Source organism: Saimiri boliviensis, chromosome 1 (genome assembly GCF_048565385.1).
Source record: "Saimiri boliviensis isolate mSaiBol1 chromosome 1, mSaiBol1.pri, whole genome shotgun sequence".
NCBI lineage: Eukaryota > Metazoa > Chordata > Mammalia > Primates > Cebidae > Saimiri > Saimiri boliviensis.
Window position 1 is genome coordinate 43,553,939 of NC_133449.1, and position 16,096 is coordinate 43,570,034.

Sequence of the window (16,096 nt, forward strand, 5' to 3'; positions counted from 1 at the left end):
TGCTTCTGTTGATATGAAGAGTTTCTATGACAGTGTGTGAATCTTCTTAGCTCTATTATCTCAACTGATAGTGTTATCAGACTATTACAAGGGGACGGGAAGTTGGCTGGGAAGGAAACAGGCAGATTCCTTCATATTGAAAAGCCTATTTCCTTTCACACGGTAATCTAGTTGAGGCTGCAGTGAGCTCTGATCGTACCACTGTACTCTAGCCTGGGTGATCCTGTCTCAAAAACAAAACAAAACTAATAGTAAAAGTTATTCTGAAAAGGAAGTTGTTTGTGTGGCTGGCCACCTCTCACCCGGCCACAGACTTCCACATCCTTTCAGTTGTTCTTACCTGCTGTAGTGTAAGGCCTGGTGATGGGACTGACCCTTGCAGCAGAGCACTACATTAACATCTGCAGTACCTACCACAATGTCCAGCACACAGTAAGGGCTTCATAGAATTTTTGTTTCTAATCAAAGTTGGTATAGTCTTCTATGAGGACTACTTTAAATGCTAAGACACATTTAGACATATAGTCAGTGTTTCTTTTGAACTTTGCACATTATTAGAATTTCATCATGAAATTGTTCTTTAGAAAGAAGAAAGAGTAGGTGGCGTGAAATGTTAGTGCTCAAATACAGATTGTTTAATTCACAATCTGAGGACCAACTGCCTAAAATACAGGTTTTTAATTCTACACATTCAGTACCAACCTCAGCATTGTGTGTGAGAATTTGATCATCGTTCAAGCCAAAGTCTTAAGAATTATACTGTGAAGTGTATGTTTCAAATATAACCAAAAATTGGAATGTAATTTTACTTACACCATCAAGATGTAAAATAAAGCTTTCAATAGTAATAACTACAAGTTTGAAATGACAAATAAATCCCCTTATCCGTTTGGTGAAGGGAAATTTGCCAAGAGAAAAGCAGAATAATAAATCTACCTAAATATCTATGAAGCAAAAAGGGAAGCGTCACTGGTTGTTCTAAGTGTTATTCCTCTCTACTGAAATATCCTAAAAGAAACTGTAAAGCTCCAAACTTGTACACTGGTATAAAAGTACTAGAGGCCCGGCGTGGTGGCTCAAGCCTGTAATCCCAGCACTTTGGGAGGCAGAGGCGGGTGGATCACGAGGTCGAGAGATCGAGACCATCCTGGTCAACATGGTGAAACCCCGTCTCTACTAAAAATACAAAAAAATTAGCTGGGCATGAAGGCGCGTGCCTGTAATCCGAGCTACTCAGGAAGCTGAGGCAGGAGAATTGCCTGAACCCAGGAGGAGGAGGTTGCGGTGAGCCAAGATCGCGCCATTGCACTCCAGCCTGGGTAACAAGAGCGAAACTCTGTCTCAAAAAAAAAAAAAAAAAAAAAAAAAAAGTACTAGAGCCTTCTTGTTTGATAAAAGAGGTCAAAAGTTTCAGAAATGTCAAGTACAAATACTAAGATTTCAGCCTCAGGAAACAATTAGGGGTATCAATGAAGACTAAGGCACAAAAAATGAGTAATGTAGTGTTGTTTTAGAGATGGCGAATAGAAATCTATTCACAAACCCAGCAACAGGAGATAGGCTGAATAAATTTCAGTACATCTATGCAATATATTAGTTACTTGTAGGTGATTAAACATAGAAAAGTGTTTGTAAGATGACCGAGTCAAAAATACATAATCACATTAAAAAATCTGTTTAACAATGAGTTTATATATAGATATGCATCTTTCTGCAAAAAGAAAAAAATCTGTACACACATGCGATTATGGTGTTTACCTATTTATAAAAGTGACTAATAAATTTACCTGAATATTTAAATAAAAAGAACAGAAAGAATGTTCTTATCTCAAGAAGTCCTATTAAATTCTGTGGTTCTGATGAAGGTTTTCATACCTTCTCATTATTGCAGTAAGACTGTCGGAAATTATGAAGACATTCAGTGTCTAGTGCTACAATGTAATATTCTGTGATAAAATTCAATCTAGCCTCTGCTGAATAAAGACCTTCTGACAATCCCTGGAGCTGCCTCAAAGCCAAATACTCTTTTCCTGCCATTGTCTTCAACAGAATAAATAAATGAAAACATCAAGAATAGTTCAATCACTTACTATACAGTTTTAGCAGACTGTAGTACATCTGGTCTCTATCACATTCAAATAGCTTCTGTGTCAGCTCCACTAATTTTTCCAGAGTTTCAACCTTAAAAGTAAGATTAAGAGATAGATCTACCTTGTGTAAAGGATATATTTTAATAGGTGACAAACAGCAGTGGAATAATCCCTCAAATTAACTTTACCGAAAGGGCAGTTTAACTTCATTTCTAAAGTTAATGGGCTGGGCACAACAATGTCAATGAACTTAATGCCAATGAGCTATATTCTTATACATGATTAAATGATAAATCTTACATTATACTTATTTTACCACAATTTAAAACAAATTGGAGTCAACACCACCACATGAATAACAAATTCAAAGACATCTGGGTGGGAGAACTCAAAAGAGCATAGCATACATTAACAAAAATACTTCTCCAGCCAAACTTTACACCCTTCTTGCCCTTTTACTTGGCATGATGCTAACTGGCACCTGCACCAGAGGAGAGCAAGCAGAAATTCCAGAGCTCTGGGAAGCAACTCCTCCTGCCACTGAGGACTAAGGTAGGCTTAAAGTGCCAAGGACACAAGGTCAGCCTGCTCCAACCAACCAGATAAAGATAAAATCTTCAAGGCCCAGGTGAACAATTCAGGGTTTCTGCTGCACCTCAGGAATAAGAAATAAGCCATTGCTCATCTGGCAAACAATCAAGATAAACACTGCTTCCACAATGCCCTGTCTCTCAAAATCCCCCAAATGTTCATGTCACACAGGGGACCCTTGCCTCCTCCTCACAGTTTTAGGTGACTGAGACACCAGAATTGAATACAAACCTGATTACTTGTAATACATCTGTCACAAAACCACTGAAGTCTTGCAGGTCGAGCTCTAATGCCTGGAGTCTGTAAAATAAAATAATCACATAGCACCCAAGGTAAGGCATCGGCTGAGTATTATTTTTTCCTCAAAGATAGTTTCTTTTCTTATAAATCTGCTGCCAAGCATATATACTGAACTATATGTACTAGTATATAAGTATATACTGAATTTACACCATACTATGACTAATACAAACTACAACTTAACCCCATAGTTATCAAAGACCTTTAAACAAGATTAGAACAGAGTATAAAACTCAAACTATGTTTAACCTGTGCCTAGAAGAAGCCAATAATTTATTTCCACATGCTGCATTGCAGGTCAATGTTCATTCCATAAATCTTTAATTAATAAAATGTTTATACTTTAGTTCAAAAATAAGTAATAAACTAAACTAGAAAATGTCAAACAAAATGTGCATCGACATTCGCATGCATGTATTGTGTTTTTTTTTTTTTTTTTGAGACAGAGTCTCAGTCTGTCACCCAGACTGGAGTGTAGTGGCATGATCTCAGCTCACTGCAACCTCCGCGTCTTGGGTTCAAGCAATTCCCCTGCCCCAGCCTCCCGAGTAGCTAGGATTACAGGCATGTGCCACCACGCCTGGCTAATTTTTATATTTTTAGTAGACACGGGATTTCACCATGTTAAATGGATGTTTTCTCTCTCTCTCTCTCTCTCTCTCTCTCTCTCTCTCTCTCTCTCTCTACTTTAAATATCCCAATAGACTCAGGAGACAAAAATTATCAATGTTACACAAACTAACAACTGTCACAATAATAAACCAATGGCTTTCGTTTTTAAAAGAACATGTTTTATAAAATTCACAGTGATAAAAGTACTCTAATGACTTTTGCCTAGCACCTAAAACTAAATGTTTAAGGAGCAAAACAAGCTAAGTAGTTTTAAAATTGGTTTATAGTCTTAGTTTATTTAAACAATTGAGACATGTTATATCCTCAATTAGAAATTACTATAGTTTAGTCAATAAGTCTGGCTTCAAAGCACTTACTTTACAATTTTGGATACTGGAATAAAAGACAAACCATTTCAACATAATTCCAAGGATTTGTCACTCTACCTACAGTATTTTCATCATCTCTAAGAGGGCTTCACCATTAAATACTACATTTCAATCATAGCATTATGATAAGAAAACTACATACTCATTAGCCCTGGCTACTCCAGTCTAGAGGAGATACCTTTACTGCTTTCTCCACTCAGTTCTGTTGATGAAACCAGGTATCCCTTAAATCTAATCTCTTATTTATAAGTCCTCATTATTTTTAATTTTTAAAAATAACATTGTACAATGTTAAGAGCTGAAGTGGAAACTAACATCTTGCAGTTTTGGTGGGATGACGGACAAACTGGTAGATTGTAAGATGGATAATCTGTTCTCATTTATTGTATCTACTTTTTGGGATACAAGAAATCAATGATGAATAAATTAGTCATTGATAAATACAGTCATTGATAAAAATTATTAATATAGTCTCAAATACTATTAATATCTACACTCAGGCATAATTTCTTAAGGATTTTTCATTTGTTTTATTTCACACATGTAATACTGAAAACGAAACCAACGTCAATATATACTAAGAGCTCTTGAAAAACTATGAAATAATCCTCTTTAGAACATGGCAAAATGCAAGGGCTACATTCACTTACGACTTTCAATATTATTGCTGATCCAAATGCCAATGATCTAAACAGCACAACTTTTATGACATACTCTTTCTGTTTGTGGCTGATTAATCTGCCTGTCTTTGGCAGGACAGCTGATTTATATGGCAGAACTTCCCATGTTTCATTTTGAAATTGAGAACTGTTTTCACATATAAATCTCAATCATCAAATGAACATCTAGGTCAGATTAACTAAATCTCCTAGGCTGCTGTAATAGTCAACATTTCTGGCTTATCTCTTAACATCTGATTGAATTTTAAACACTGCAAGTTGAAAGCAGAAATAGAAAATGTAATAAAAACATGAAGAACAGAATTCTAATTGGGATGTTAAATATAACATCAAAAAACAGTTAACATTAGTTAAAATAAACGCACCTCTAGTTCTGTGTTGCTACATACAATCTATCTAATGAATAGTAGGATAAAATAATTATTTTTATAGAAAAAAAAGTGCATGTTTATTTCCACCTGATCTACTGTGCTTCAAACCACAACTTTCTGCAGCTGCAATTCACTACTAGGTTTACTTGCAGAAGGGGAAAAAGAAATCCAAAGTAAAAAATAATTCTCATTAATTTCATTACATCACTCTGATGTAAACTTACTACAGAAGCTTATCATAAGCTTCTACGTATACTAGTAATAATAGATATCCAGTGCTTACTGGATAATGTATACTAGTAATAATAGATATCCAATAATTATTACTGTTAAGTAAAAAGAAATGAAAGTTTTTCTACTACATTTCCAACTTTGTCTCAAGGAAGATTATTCTGAATTTAACTCAAATAGAAATTTTCACCTGTTTTTATTTTTCTTGCCACTACTGCTGGAGATGTCAAATGAAAGCAACAACAAAAACTGCCCACCCTGGCTTCATGTCCCCTAGTTAACAGAGTAGGAGGAAAAATCATGTGCACATAGGCTTCAAAGAAGGGACAAAGACAAGAACATGTTGGAGAAGATGGCATGCACCTATGGTCCCCAGCTACTCAGGAGGCTGAAACAGGATAATTGCTTGAGGCCAGGAGTTCAAGGCTGTAGTATGTTATGATCACAGCTGTGAATAGCAAATGCACTCCAGCCTGGGCAACACAGCGTGACCTCCTCTCTTAAAAAAAAAAAAAAGAAAACAGCAACCCCACCCCAACCCAAGTACTGTTCAAGTACAATTGACCCTTGAACAATACAGGGGGTTAGAGTTTGACCATCTGTGCAGTCAAAACTCCACATATAGCTTTTGACTTTCCAAAAACTTAACTACTAATAGCCTACTGTTGACTGGAAGTCTTACCAATAACAAATAGTCTATTAACACATATTTTGTGTATGTATTATATACTATATCCTTACGATAATGTAAGCTACAGCAAGAAAATGTTAAGAAAATCATAAGAGAAAATACTTTTACAGTATTGTATTTTTTGATGCCGTAAGTTTATGACATCTGTTTAAAAGATGAATTTCTATCTGAAATGGCAGGCAACCAGAGCTGCACACCTCAATCTATAGTACGTGTCAAGCAAGTCAACCTTTTCTTGAAATGTCCTAAGTTTACTTCTTGGAAGCACTTCCAGCATCACTAGTGATACTGTGTATGGATGTCATGGTGTTATTCAAAATAATTACAGTAATTCAATATGTACTATAGTTAATTTTCTGTATTATGACTAGTACTTCGTTACATTTGTTTACCTTTCTCTCAACTATGAACAGCAGCATGTACAGTCTATGTGTGTGTAAGTTTTGATAAATGTTAACTTTTAATAATAGATTTGCATATGTTTTATGATAAGCAAATGATAAGACAGACTAGAATCTGCCTGTATTTTAAGCATTCGTGACACACCTTTTTCTTAATTTTTTCAATACTTCGAGGCTATGCAGTTCATTTGTGAGTTTTTTCAAATCTCTAAAAATTCTCCAATATATTTACTGAAAAAACACCTGCATGAAAGTATACCTACACAATCCAAACCCATTTTGTTCAAGGGTCAACTATATTATTCTCAATGCTAGCATAGAACAAGAGAGCAAAAAAGGTATCATGGTGCTTATTAAATCTTTTAGCATTTGTCCTTTTCTCTAAAATCTTCCAAGACTTAAGGACCATGTATAGTAAGGAGGAAAATACAGCTGAGCAAGTCCAATTAACAAACTATCATGAACTAAAAATGATCCACTTGACCAGTTGTTATAGGAGATACTATACTAACTCATGGGAGGAGCAGGTATACATTTACATGAGAACTGACGTATCTTGAAATTTTGGCAGTCAAGACAACAACAAAAACAAACAAACAAAAAAGTTCTGAACTTGATCTGGAAAAGAACAAAAGGGAGAATAACAAAGATTTGAAGATCACTGGACTCCAAACTTTTGGTCTTAAATCAAAAGCCATCAAAAGAGAGTTTTTCCCCTCACTGAGAAGAGATAAAAATTTACTCTGGCTGCAGTGCAACAGAAAGGCAAAACAGCAGATAAGGAAAGAGGGAAAAGTCAAGAAAGAGCAATTCTGGAGAAAGGGTAAGCTGTTTTTGACACTTCAGATATTGAGCAGTCACAAGATCATGGAGGTAGGATGGTACAGGGGAACCAACAGAAAATAAGAACTCAGGGCCTGGTTTCAAATATCATAACTACTATATGCTAATTATCCCTTATCTGAAATGCTTGGGAGCAGAAGTGTTTCACAGTTCAGATTTTTCTGCATTCTGGAATATCTGTATTAATATTTACCAGCTGAACATCCCAAATTCAAAATCTTGTAAGTGTTACCTGTAATGGCCATATCATTCCATTTCATAAACCCTTTCTCCTTTGAGAAAAACTTTCACTGTTACAGGTAATAATAATAATTTACATCTTTATCCACTTTGGTTTTCAGAGTATTTACTTAGGATCATTTCTCAAAAGTTGGTCAAATGTCATTACCATTTTGAAGGCCCCTGATACATTTAGACAGTAATGTTGTTATGTCTTTATGAATGGGACCCTCCTTTATGGTTCCTAGTACCAGAGCTGGAACTAAAACTCAAGAGTTCCTGAGTTCTAATCCAATATTTCTCTGTAAACCAACAAACAAACAGAAAAATGACTTTATTCTTTTAGTCTATGCTCTTTTCAGGTACTTCATTTACCTCCCATAAAAAGAGTGTTGCAGACCATATAAATAAAGTATCACTTTTTGGATCACTCATTCTTTTTTTTCAAGACCAGACATTAAATCCAGGGAGAGATTATATGTACAGGCAAAAAAGTTAAATTATGTATGAAATGTTACCATATTAAAGGTTTCTATGAAGAAATACATTATTTCATTTAACCCTTAGCCCTCTGAGCAGTTCTGCATTCACTTACTGAATGCCTGTCACGTGCCAGGCACTGCCAGGTTCTCAGAACCAACACAAAGATGAGAAATTAAAGTTAAAAATTCCGCTTGAAACGTAGCATTTCTTATTCTAACCTCTTCCCTTGGGTTTGATTCCCAAGGGTTCTTAAGATAGGCTACAGAGGATATATCTGCAAAAGAGACAAAAGGATTAACTTCTATACGGGAAAGAATAGCATAGAGAAGGAAGAGAATCAAACTAACATTTATTAAATGTCTGATAATGTACCAGACCCTCCAGATGTCATTTTATTAGTGTTCTCTAACAAGAATCCTAAGAGGCAGAAGAAGGGTAAAGGGAGGAACCTCTGCTGCCTCAGGGCCTTTGCACAGGCAATTCCTTCTGCCTGGAATGCTTTTGTCTCCGTTCTATGTGGAAACTCACAATTCATCTTTTAATTCTCACCCCAAACATCACTACCCTCAAAATTACGGTAACAGGGGTGGATTTTGAAGACACTTTACTCAGTCATCTCAAAATAACATGACAGATAGAGACCTGAGTTAACAGAAAATAGAATGAATTAACATAGATACAAGATAAACTGAGCTCTTAGATTTGATACAGCATCTCCTATCATGAACCCTTAAAGGTGGCATTGGCAGATTTCTTCATTTGAAACCTCCAGAATGAAGCTCTTTAGTGAAGGTGATGGGTAACATTTACAGGGCTTCCCACTTGGACCAGTTTCCCCTCCCCTCATTCCTTTGCTTCTCGTGTCTCTCTCCCTTCCATTCATTCTAGTCAAAGAGACCTCTAGAAAGAAAATCTATAGAATGTAATCATTGCTGTAAGATGAAGTGTTGTAGAAAGGACTTTTTTCAGGCTAGGTCTTTCTGAGGACTGCTTGTACCCAGGAGGTCAAGGCTGCATGCAGTAAACTAAGCTACCACTGTACTACAGCCTGGGTAACAAAGCAAGACCCTATCAAAACAAACGAACAAACAAAACTGAAAAACTGAAGACTGTCAAATATATTACATACATGATACATGTATGCCAACTCATTTGAAAAACAAAACAGGTCATATTTACACACTGAGACTTGCCTGTATCTTTCTTCATTTAACATGAGCATTATGACTGGTTTATCTAAGTATTTCCACAGTGCTTCAAATACAGTGCAGCTCTGGAAATTCAACCACAGTGAATCTACCCAATGATAAGACACTATTGCTTTTTTGGGAATGATAAAAATGTTACTCATGACTTGTAGTATTCTTTCTGCAAAGCTATTCTTTACCCTTTAAAAAATTTCATACACATCTACTACAAAAATTCTGTCATCAGCAGACAGCCATTCCTAAATGTACTCTGGCAAAGCTCTAAGTAATTAACGGGCAGTCTTCTCTTGCCTATTCATGTGACACGCATGTACCTTATGCTAAGCATCATATTTAGAATTACGTGAGGTAAAGAAGGCAACCTTACCTTCAAGGGGCAAAGGGAATTAATATTATGGATCACTTACCATAATCCAGGAAACATGCAAGCTGCTTTACATACATTATGTGATTGAATCTTAAAGACAGATATTATATTCTCTTTTATGCATGAGGAAGCTTAGAGAGGTTTAATAACTTGTCTATTATCACATAAGCAGGTAGATGGCAAAAGAAGAAATCACTCTTCTAGGCCAGGCGTGGTGCTCTCGCCTGTCATCCTAGCACTTTCGGAGGCCGAGGTGGGTGGATCACCTGAGGGCAGGAGGTCAAGACCAGCCTGGCCTTCATGGTGAAACCCCATCTTTAAAAAAAAAGAAAGAAATCACTCCTCTGCCTCTGGCTGTTTCTATTACATCTTACCACACAAAGACAGGCACATGCTTTCCTCCTGTAGAACCTCTCATTGCTCTTATCTGAAAACCCAAGCTTCATTTCTCCTCTGATCAGTGACCTGCTAATACTGACACTGTACACACAGAGCAGCAGAACTCAAGAGGCAGACAGCTCTTCTCATGTTTGGATTCACTGTACTTTCGGCAGAAAAAAATTATACCATTTTCTAGAAAATGTAAATGAACTACTTAAGCTACAGAAGGGTCTGTCCAAGATAGCACGATAGCATGCCCCACTGTCCACTGACAAGTGGGCAGAGTCATAAAATGGAAAGAGAAAAAAATTCTGAGTTGATTTCACAGTCCTCCTTTTCTATAATAGACTGTTCTCTCCTCCAAAAAACACCAGGAGAAAAAAATACATAGTTTTCTGGGTTGTGTGCCTACATTTTCAGTTTTCCTGATAAGCAGTCATCAATATACAAATAAGGAGGCCAAACACCACTTTTGCGTCCTGTCCACTGTGTATTTTTAGAAAAGGACATTGAATAAAAGCAAAGTATAATCTGAGAAAAACCATGATTATTGATATAAGATAACAGTTTTAATCACATGAAATAATTTTTCTTAAGGCAATGGGTCCATTTTCTGTAGAATGTTTTGTTTTCTTAGTGGACATAGAATTGTTTAATAGTGAAATTAATCACAATTTGGACAGACTTTATAGTTGGCCCTTGACTTATCAATTCCAGTAAGCAAAATTTAGTAAAGCCTAGATAAAATACACTAATCCTAAATAGGCCAGGTTTGTCACCTACCATTTCCCATAAGCTGCTTACCATAGTGGAAAAAAAAAAAAAAGAAGAAGAAAATTTAAATTAAATGCCAAACAGTTGCAGACAGCACTTGTTTGGCTGATTAACTTGTAGACAAGCATTACAAATAAATCTGAGCATGGTCTGCAGCAAATTAAATTCCACTGCTTTTAAGAACAAAGAATTCTTTGGCAAAGAGGATTAGCAACTTTACACCCAGGAATGCCAGTTTAATTTAATTGTTCCACAATCCAAGATTTAATATGCAAATATCATTTTGATATATAATAGTGAATTTAACAAAGTGAGGAAACAAATTTAATATACAACCAGACTGCCTTTTCTGAACTGTAATTATATACAATAAAGAAGCTGGCCGAGATCCCCCTCCCCCGACATTATTGGGATTGAATTCTATTAACATGAATCAGAACAAGTGTAATTAAAGGTTAAAAATTTTAAATGTATTCTAATTAAGAGTCTAAACAGCTCTACAATTAGAATACTGCAGTTAAAATCATACCTCAATGATCTTCTTGGCCTCTTTGTAATTTCCTGTTTGTAGGAAGGCAAAGAAGAGATCATAGAGCATCATCATTTCACCTTGTTCTTGGCTAACAAAGTCCATTGCTAGGGAGGAGAGAAAAAATAGATATATTAGGAGAAAAAAATTAAAAAAAAAAAGTAGCATATGAAGTGCTAGACAAATACAAGAAAAATTAATTTTAAAAACAAATATTACGAATAACTTAAAGATTATAGCTGTATCGACTAATTAAGTACCTGACACAGTAGCTTCAAAGAGAACTAGTGAGGATAAGGGTAAAAAAAAAAAAAAATCTTCGTGAAGACAGATCACCAAGAAGTAGAACACAAAAATAATAGACATTTTTTGAAAATGAACAGTTATTAAAATCAAGAACATGTAAAATACGGGAAATCTACCTGATATTTTTCTTTTAGATTTCACAAGTATAAAAAAAAAGTTTCTGCCAGGCACAGTGGCTCACACCTGTAATCCCAGCACTTTGGGAGGCCAAGGCAGATGGATCACTTGAGGTCCGGAGTTCAAGACCAGTCTGACCAACATGGAAAAACCCCATCTCTACTAAAAATACAAAATTGCTGGGCGTGGTGATGCACGCCTGTGATCCCAGCTACTCAGAAGGCTGAGGCAGGAGAATCACTTGAAGCCAGGAAGCGTAGGTTGCAGTAAGCTGAGATTGCTCCATTGCACTCCACTTTGGGCAACAAGAGTGAAACTCCATCTCAAAAAAAAAGTTTCTCTGAATATGCTGGCCTTCTGCTGAAATTTCTCTTAACAGCATACTAAGATTAAATAATCAAGAAGGGAAAAAAATCCAACTACATTAAGATATTAGAGCATGACTAACCTTTCTGAATTAGATCAGTTTCGCCTTTCTCTATCAGTTTACACAAGATATCATGAATCCTTGGTAATACTTTATACTTTTCATAGCAGTCAATGGCAACCTCCAGAGCAGCAGGTAGGTCATCCCTTAGAAAAAAAAAAATAAACAATGAATAAAATATATCTAATTCAGCTTAGTCTCTCAGTAATACTTTAGAGAGATGTTTAATGACCAATTAATATGTAAACAACTGAGCTTTACTTAAGGTAGAAAACCACAAAGCTAAAATGGGGGGAAAAAAAGAATGAAACATTCTTTATATATAAGTAAATGTTCAGAATACATAGATCATCAGCAGTCCACCATTTACCCTGCTTCATCTTTCATTATTTCATGTGTTAAAGGATACTTTTTAAAAAAGTACAAATAGATTAAGGCATTCTCTGATTTTATAAATTCTGACTTTATGTCGTAAGCTGCCATAAGAATGTATTATTTCTAGTCAGGCATGGTGGCTCATGCCTGTAATCCCAGCACTTTGGGAAGCTGAGACAAGTGGATCACCTGAGGTCAGGAGTTCAAGAGCAGTCTGGCCAACACAGTGAAACCCCACCTCTACTAAAAATACAAAAATTAGCCTGGCATGGCGGTACGTGTCTGTATTCCTAGCTACTTGGGCAGCTGAGGAAGAATAATCACTTGAACTGGGAGGCAGAGGTTGCAGTGAGCTGAGATCATGCCGCTGTACTCCAGCCTGGGTGACAGAGGAAGACTCCATCTCAAAAGAAGAAAAAAAAAAAGAAGAAGAAGAATATATTATTTCTGAAAGCAAGGACTACAGTCAAATACCTTTTCAAATTACTTATGTGCCTTTAACAATTGTACCTCAAAATTTTAGATTTGGTAAACGTTATTAAATGTCCACCAATAGCTTAAGGAATTTTCAAGCACTTTTCATCTTTATCATAGTATTTTTCATACTGCCACCTTACTAGCCAAGTAGTAAATAACCCAGGTTTCATATAAAAAGGAACTTACTATTGTGAAAACTAGGATATTCGTGTGGGTCAGTGAATTCTAGGAGAATTCTAGATACTTTTTCATTAAAGGGTGGGCTTTTAAAAATTATTTCTAATTATAAAGTCAAGGCTTCTTTTATGTGGTGAGAAATTAAAGAGATACTGTCATTAAGTCAGTTTCTTAAACAGTGTGGTGCTATATCCTTGTGGGTCCTTAAAAAGTATTTTTTTTTCCTTTAAAAGAACAATGTCAGTATGAGAAATATTTAAGACTTTGGAAGAATTACAGAGATTTTATGATCCAATTCTACTTGCTACCCACTTTTACTTTTAACGAGATGAGGAAATTGGGGCATCTAGAGACTGGCTGATTTGACTAAGGCTATCAGGTAAAGAGAGGAAGGAACTAGCAGGCAAGTTGCTGGACTTAACGATCAGTTCAGTACATCTAATTACACATTATGCTTTATTAAAAGCACTAGAATTTGAATAATCTAATAAAGTGGTATAATTTGGAATAAGAAATTAAAAATTTATGAAAAGAGAGTATGAAAGGTACTTTTTTAAAAAGGCATGGTTAGAGACATAGCTCCAAGCACAACTAGTGACAATTAGTGAAGATTTTTGTAGAGAATATAAATTTCTCATACACGCAACAGTTTTCAAAATCAGAAAGTCCTTTTATATTTTCTGTTAAAGCCCTCACATTTTTGTCCATTATACAAATGTTATGTTGCCCTAAACTGAATTACTATTTTATCTAGATTTGATTTTAAGCCGTACTAAAAAAGTAAAAGACAACGAAGAAATGTTAATTTTATTGCAATAATAGTGACACAGTGAAAACGAACCTATCCTGATGGAACTCTTACCTTATCCCCTCACTAAGCCCTGTTTACAGTGCATCTTCTGGCACCCCACAGAGTCATTTGAATTTTTGTCATTTGGGGTGAAGACTAAATTACAGGTTAATTTCAAAACCGCAAGTAGATGTTGCAGGCTAGATTACTGTCATACAAGAGAAATGGTACAGTAGCTACCACGTATGATATAAAGCTTTATATAATCAGTATTTTCCCTTAATGCAGACACAGGTTCAGTTATTGCCTTTCTATAATTCCGCTTAACGAAAAACTACTAAAACATTTTTAAGAGCAAAGCTAATACAATTTTTTTAAAGTGGCATGATTTGCTTTTCCAGATCAATTCCCGAACTAGAATAGTATTGTTTCAATTGTATTTCCCCCTACATTAGGTCAAAGCTATCAATAAATGAATGAATAATTGTTCTGTCAATCAAAGCGACATGTTAATAGTCTTTGGTCTCCAAATATATGCTTCTGAAGATTATACCTGTTCAGAACAACAACAGAAAAGACAAGAATAGCAAAATGGAAATAATTCTTATATTTGTTAGTAATTTTAAGTATCAACATTACTGCTCTTAAGTTGCCAACAAAATGAATTAGAAATTTATAATAAAATACTTCATACAAAGTATACTGGAGATAAAAAAAAAAAAGTAAATGACTGATCAGTTTTTCAGTCCCTATTATCTAATTTTGACTTGTGGTTGGAGCATGTCATTTTAAAAGATAAAAATTTACATTCCCCACATAATTTATATCACTATTAATCTTTCATATTAAAGCTTGAAAACTTAATTGATGATGGAAATGAAAAATTTTTTAAAAACACGTAAAATTTGCACTGCTATGAAGATACTATGTAGTCGCAGGACTCTGTATTTCGATCTTAACTGATAAAGAGTACTTAACGCTGCTCAGCTGTAGCAACATGATACATTTCTAGAGGTGGTAATGAAAAGCAGATTATCACAATGGCTGAACTCAAGGACATTTGGGTTCCCTCCCAGTTCTAATAGGTTCTATGACTCTGTGTTTATTAGGTTTATCTAAAGTGCTTTGCACAAGCAGAGAAAATCGTCATGTAAAAATACCACTTTTATTAGGCAGGATGAAATCAGTAAGGGAAGCACAGTATCTAAAGGAGAAAGGTAAAAACAGCTTTATAGCCAAAATGTGGAACAACACATTACGAACGAGTATACTTCTAGTTTCTGTGACCCAAAGTTTTCTGTGGATTTCTTTGAGCACTAGAAATGATTTTAAATCCTACTAAAACATAACAATAATCCTTTGAAGAAATTAATGTCGACACATTAATTCTTCATTTAAAACTTTGAGGCCAGGCTTACATCAGCATATATGCAAAATGCCTAAAGTTTTACATACAAATATTTAAAGGTTCACTCCTAATAAAAATTTAGTCAGTGCTTCCACAAATAACACTAAAAGAAAATCAACTGTATGACATACTATTATCCCTTAAAAAAAAAATCAAAACCCCCCAAACTTTAAAGAGACAACATAATTTTCATGCCTAAAACTATGTACACTAATAAAAAGTAAGCAATCATTTTAAAAAGCAATATTTTGTTTGATGCAAATTAAAAATATAAGCTTTACCAAAATTCTGTGAGTCTTAAGAAATGAAGGTAAAACTGAGGAAAAGATTCCATAATTCTAAATTTTAAGAATACGTATATAAGATAGGACTGGGTCCAGTAAGAAATTTGGAAACTTAAAAGACAGTTAAATTCATTAACTTGAATGGATCACTTCTAGAATCTAGAATTCACTTCTTAAGGGAACATGACTACACAGAACTACTATAAACTACAATTTCTCATTATTACATGGAAGAACATCCAGAAAAGCAAGCTCGAAGCTCAGGTGGCAAATCTAATAGTACCGCTTGTTTTAGTCGTCATTCTGAAACTGAAGTATGCTGTAATGTCACTGACGGAAAAACAAACACCACATAGGATGTAAGTTTGCTGGACAGACGTTTCTGTGGGACATCCACCAATCATAAAACTATCTACTTCAAGATACCAGGAAACAATGTACTCCTAACTCAGACACACTCCTGAATACATATACCTGTAAAAACCCTAAGTGTGTTCATACATCCTGGAATTGTTAAAACAATCATGAGTGACAACTATCTATTCATCTGTCAGTAGCGTTAGTCTCTTAAGGTT

General features: G+C 35.2%; 1 protein-coding gene across 1 annotated transcript in view; it reads right to left on the bottom strand.

The window, feature by feature from the left end:
* Positions 1-16,096, bottom strand: part of LRPPRC (leucine rich pentatricopeptide repeat containing) — a 114,495-nt gene that overhangs the window by 31,641 nt on the left and 66,758 nt on the right. The window contains exons 24-27 of the mRNA XM_003926760.3: positions 12,032-12,156; positions 11,161-11,267; positions 2,913-2,981; positions 2,091-2,181 (exon numbers count right to left, since the gene is read on the bottom strand). Of these exons, the coding sequence (XP_003926809.3) occupies positions 2,091-2,181; positions 2,913-2,981; positions 11,161-11,267; positions 12,032-12,156 (392 nt within the window). The remainder of the gene's footprint in view (positions 1-2,090; positions 2,182-2,912; positions 2,982-11,160; positions 11,268-12,031; positions 12,157-16,096) is intronic.